Here is a 5,318-nt window from a genome sequence, read left to right as displayed (position 1 = left end):
TAGTTGATTCATGGCATTTTGTATGAAGACGCCTTAAAATCTTTAACCTATCACAGTGAAGTTTTTCACGACGGAGGTCCTGGAATCCGTTGAGGTGAACCCCCAGGCGAGCCACCACAGTTGACTCGGGCAGCGGCGGTGGCTGCTCTGCTCGGCCCCTGCCGGTTACCAGATGCCACGGCAGAAGAAAAGAGAGTTTGCTTTTAGGAAAGGGACCCTCCGGATGCGGCCTGGTATATTCCACCACTACCGCTCGATCATACGCTGGCACGCTGCCCTAAAGGGTAGTCCGGTAATTTGGCAACCACCGCGGAGAGAGAGAGATTTCCGTACGAGCAGCCAGGGAAGCAGCGGGAGGCCAGGAGCGAAGTTTCTTCCCCACTGCCCACCGGTTTCCGCCTATATAAACCTCAGCCCACACGGCTGCCCGAGAGAGACCGAGCTCTTTCAGTCCAGACCTGGCGGTTTGACTTTTTGACCAGAGAATAGAACGCGTACACTGCGGAAAATTTCGGGGGGAGGGAGGAGAAGCCGATTCGTCGCGATTTCCTGGAGAAGAAGTGGAGGCGTTGCTCTGGGGAGCAGCAGAGGAGGCGCCTTGTCTTTGGATTATTTCCCAGCTGGCTCCGATCGAGGAGGTAACCCCCGCTGCTCCCTTCGGTTGCTCGGCCTTTTTATTCCGGGGAGTATAAGTCGTGGGGATTTCGGTGCCCCTCGTGCGTCGTCGTGGTGCTCGTCTCGCCGGGGATCTGATGGGATTTGGGTGAGAAGTTGGTGGCTTTCAGTCTCAGGGATTTGGATTGTACTCCGTACATGCTAGAGCTCTTTTTCCCCATTCCTGGATGATCTCTGACATGTAACGTTTCAGCCAGGAACAAGTTGTAGTGTTGTTGGTCAAAGCATTTCTGCAGGCTTCATCTATGGTTCGATTAACTCAAGAGTGCTGGTAGTTGGTACAAGATCGTGCGGACTGCAGCCTTTATACATAGGGGGTTTAGCATCAGGGCTGTGCTTTAGCTGTACTGTTTGTAGTTTCTCCCCGGAAGCTGAATCTTTGCTAGCTTAGGTTGCTGTGTTATTGATTTCGTACTTGCAATTGCAATCCATCTTTGTGGGCAACCTTGATCCCTTTATTTCCACCATCGTCCACACTGGGGTTTCTTGCCTGTGACAGATTTGCACAGAAAGTTGGCATTTTCAGATTATTTTTTTCTGTAAGCATGTGGCCTTAGATGCTATTTCTAGGAAAATATAGTACAAGTGCCATTTTAGTTGGGTTATTAGGGTACTTTTTGAGGGCCGCTTCTGTGGATTTGGAAATTGCAAACTTACACATGACTGTTCAACAAGCAACGCAACTTCAGACCTTAGCGTTGTACTTTTCCTCGAGAAAGGTAGCATACTTGGTTGCAGAGTAGAGGAAATTCCATTTTGTTGGTTGACCTATTCTGATTTGAGTAGCAGGCTAGTTACTGCTAGTAGTGATTTCGGTGGTCCTTCGATAGTTTGGAGCCCAAACATCTCCCTTAGGCTGATCTATTAGTTGTATTATTGTTGGGATGGATCAGTTGTCGGGAGAACATGGGGCTTCTTCTTTGCAGTTGTATTATTGTTGGGATGGAAGAGATGTCGGTTTGACTGGCAGCTCTATTTTGCATCATAATATGCCTTATGGTGCATGGTCACTCCTTGCAATGTTGTGTTATTTATCATGGCACAGTGTACAGATATAAGTTTTCTTCACTAATCTTAAATGCAAAAATATCAAACTGGGGACTGCTAGCTCTCCTGCACACTTAGAACCTTGTGAATTATTTAGTGTAGCACACTGCGCACCGTTGTAATGTTATGTTATTTACCGCATCACAATGTAGATACATAAGTTTTCTTCAGAAATCATAAATGCAAAAATATTAAAGTTGGCTACTGTACATTTAGAACCTTATGAATTGTACCTCTCTTTTGTCAACAAATCTATCTGTGTTTATGTTGATGTGTTGTGATGTTTCATGTGGTTTTCATTTTATTGTAGCCAATGATCACTTTTTTCTCTGAAGGCAAAACCTAATTTAAATTTCTTGTCTTCAGCTTCCTTAGCTACTGAAGTTAACCGGTAGCACAATGAAGGCACCATCGCTACTTGTTCAATGTTTCCCTGGCTTGCTTCCAACCAAGGCCACTAGTTGTGTGCCGGTTGTATCAGAGAGGGATCTGCATCTACCATCACCAGCTGTTGAAATAATCCCATCAAAGGTAAACACTTGTTTCATCCTTCATATATGGAACTCCAAATGGATATATACTATTCGTGTTCTATACAGGGTATGCTCACCTGTTGATTGACAAAAAAAAATGGATAAAGAAATAAAATATCTCCTGAATCTTTTTCCAGAGTGCTCATCCTTACAAGTATGCTGGAGAGAAGGTTGATTTCCAAGGTCTTGATATCTTCAAGGTGAACAACTCATGCAAGTTCTGCAGTATTCTGGGCAGCACTAAATTTTATGTGATTCTGCTAGTTGCTCAAAGTTCAAGTTATTCATTCTAAATTTCAATGCATGAATATGTGTTTCTTGTGTTTCAGGGGAAGGTCAGTGTAGCAGATATGATAGCCTTTCCCCCTTGTGAAGTAGCATCATCGAAGCATGATGGTTAGTTCATAACCTTGTATGCAATACTTCTTCCTGGACAAGTGTATTATAATCAGAAAAACTTATCACTGTTGTTTGTTTACTCAGGCACTCTCAAATACTGGGAGAGTTCCATTACTCTGGTCAACATTCTTAAAAATGAGATCCGTGATGGACAGTTGAGCTTCAGGGGCAAGCGAGTTCTAGAGGTAATTACAGAATTCATCTAGCTGGTGCTATGTAGCTATCAGCCCTGCTTTTGCTTCCATAGAGGCAGTCTAGAATCTGGCATAGCAGTAGTGTCAGTTAAGTTATTTTGAGTTTTTCTGAGGGAAAGTTATTTTTCAATTGATACCCAAAGAAGCTGCTAAATTCATTGTCGACTATGCCTACTGTCTTAAGACTCTCAGCATTGACTTCTTTAATGCCTTCATGATATTAAATTTATTTTAACAATTGATGCAGCTTGGATGTGGATCTGGTTTGGCTGGGATTTTTGCCTGCTTGAAGGTGTGTTAATCTCTCCACTGCTTATGATATTTATCTAATTTATGAAAGATGTTTTATTTCAAAATGGGTTTATAATTCTGTTCATTTCTGGAAACTGTGTATTTGCCTTTTCTTCACATGTCAAACAGAGTACTTGTGGATTGATTTCTTTCTTTAATGCTACTACAGGGTGCATCTGTAGTTCATTTCCAGGACATGAATGCAGAGACCATAAGATGCCGAACAATACCCAATGTCCTTGCAAATCTTGAGCAGGCACGGGACAGGCAGAACAGACCATCAGAGAGCCCTGTTACACCATCTCGGCAGCTATTAGCTCCCGTTGTCCATTTCTATGCTGGGGAGTGGGAGGAGCTCCATACAATTCTCTCAGTTGTGCACCCACCTGCACTACCAACAAACCTTAGCTTCTCTGAGGATGATTTTATGGATGGCTGCAGTAGCCATGATGGAAGCAGTATAGTTGGTCAAGAACACAGGCGATCCAGGAAGCTTTCTGGCAGCCGTGCTTGGGAGAGGGCCAGCGAAACTGACCAAGCTGATGGAGGATATGACGTAATTTTGATTTCTGAGGTCCCATATGCGACGAACTCTCTAAAGAAGCTCTATGCCCTTATCACCAAGGTCAGTGCCTCACTCCTTGTCACATTTCCAAAAAATAAAGGTAATGGGTCAAAGCCCCCAATTTCATTACTGATACACAATTTTTCTGAAGTCCACATCGCTTACACAAGGACAGGGTATCGGCACACCAGATGCATTAACAGAAACCACTCAACAGTCTAAATGTATATCGTGTCATGCATATAGAGGATGTGGAACACAGTATGATGATTTATCTTCGGGTGTTTAACTGTGTTCATGTTACTCTTTTTGCAGTGCCTACGGCCACCTTATGGAGTCCTGTATGTGGCTTCAAAGAAGAACTTGGTTGGTTCCAACGGCAGCGTGAGGCAGCTTAAAGCCTTGATGGAGGAGGAAGGTGTCCTTGGTGGCCACTTCTTAACTGAGTTGTGTGACCGGGAGATATGGAAGTTCTTTTTCAAGTAAATCAGCAAATCTAGAACTGAAAAAAAAAGCGGAGTTCTGTACACAATTTTTTCGATGTCTACCCGCAGCTCTGTACATACCTCGAAGTTTAGTTCCATTGATTTTTTGGCAATAGGTTCAGAATATGTTCCTCGGTTGTTAAAATTGCAAATGTGTTGGCATTTTAACCCATTTGTAGATCTCCTATCTCGTAACCTGTCAAGTACAGAAATCAATAGTGTTGAACTTTTGTATATCAAATTTATGGTGCTGGCATTGTAGCAAATGACAGCATAATATCAGAAATATGTGAAAGAGAGAATAGAAAGAGAATGATTGCCCACAATCGTGGCTTTCCTGCTATCTCATATATATATAGGTAGATGTACGAGATATACATGAAAAGAATCAACGCTAATCCTCTACCAAAATGGCCCGATTATATGCAATATCTCGAGCACTAAATATGGAAGAGGATAACAGAATATGTTAACCGAATATATGATTCGGTTTGCCTAACATCCCCCCGCAGTTGCAACGGGAGATTCTCGGACGCTGAGACTGGATCGGAAGTCCAAGAATAATGGTGGGGTAGGCCTTTGGTGAAGATGTCCACGAATTGTCGAGACGAAGGCACATGCAGAACGCGGATATGCCCCAGTGCAACACGATCTCGAACGAAATGAAGGTCAATCTCAATGTGTTTGGTGCGCTGATGTTGGACTGGATTCGTGGACATGTAGGCAGCACTGACATTGTCGCAGAAGACGATGGTAGCACTGGGCAGAGGTTGGTGAAGTTCCTGGAGAAGTTGGCGGAGCCAACTGGCTTCAGCGACGGCTGCTGGCGACAGCTCGATACTCCGCTTCGGCGCTAGAGCGGGAGACTGTATGTTGTCACTTGGACGACCACGAGATGAGGTTATCGCCAAGAAACACACAATAGCCGGAGGTGGAGCGACGAGTGTCCGGACAGCCTGCCCAGTACACATCCGTATAGGCGACGAGGCGATCCGTGGACGAAGGAGTGAGCTGCAGTCCAAGGTGAAGCGTGCCCTTGACGTACCGAAGAATTCGCTTAACCAACAACAAGTGCTGATCACGTGGGTCGTGCATGGGGAGGCATATCTGCTGCACGGCATAAGCGATG

At 44.5% G+C, this 5,318-nt stretch overlaps 1 protein-coding gene across 2 annotated transcripts; it reads left to right on the top strand.

The window, feature by feature from the left end:
- The first annotated feature begins 416 nt into the window (after window positions 1–416).
- Window positions 417–4,515, top strand: LOC100839266 (histidine protein methyltransferase 1 homolog). 2 transcript variants are annotated; one of them, XM_003579994.4, is made up of 8 exons: window positions 417–638; window positions 2,089–2,253; window positions 2,393–2,455; window positions 2,585–2,651; window positions 2,739–2,839; window positions 3,096–3,140; window positions 3,309–3,764; window positions 4,020–4,515. In XM_003579994.4, the coding sequence occupies exons 2-8, from the start codon at window positions 2,122–2,124 to the stop codon at window positions 4,188–4,190; spliced, it is 1,035 nt and encodes a 344-aa protein (XP_003580042.1). In that variant the 5' UTR covers window positions 417–638; window positions 2,089–2,121; the 3' UTR covers window positions 4,191–4,515. The 2 variants fall into 2 exon arrangements, with proteins under 2 accessions (XP_003580042.1, XP_024312062.1); XM_024456294.1 differs by lacking the exon at window positions 417–638 and adding an exon at window positions 712–763.
- The last annotated feature ends 803 nt before the right edge of the window (window positions 4,516–5,318 follow it).

Source organism: Brachypodium distachyon, chromosome 5 (assembly GCF_000005505.3).
Source record: "Brachypodium distachyon strain Bd21 chromosome 5, Brachypodium_distachyon_v3.0, whole genome shotgun sequence".
Taxonomy (NCBI): Eukaryota; Viridiplantae; Streptophyta; class Magnoliopsida; order Poales; family Poaceae; genus Brachypodium; species Brachypodium distachyon.
Note: the sequence above shows the minus strand (reverse complement) of the source record. Positions and strands in the feature narration are given on the sequence as shown.

Coding starts and splice junctions, on each gene's coding strand:
- LOC100839266 (XM_003579994.4), top strand. CDS start 2,122: ATGAAGGCACCATCGCTACTTGTTCAATGTTTCCCTGGCTTGCTTCCA. Junction 3,141..3,308: donor GGATTTTTGCCTGCTTGAAG/GTGTGTTAATCT, acceptor ATGCTACTACAG/GGTGCATCTGTAGTTCATTT. Junction 3,765..4,019: donor TCTATGCCCTTATCACCAAG/GTCAGTGCCTCA, acceptor CTCTTTTTGCAG/TGCCTACGGCCACCTTATGG.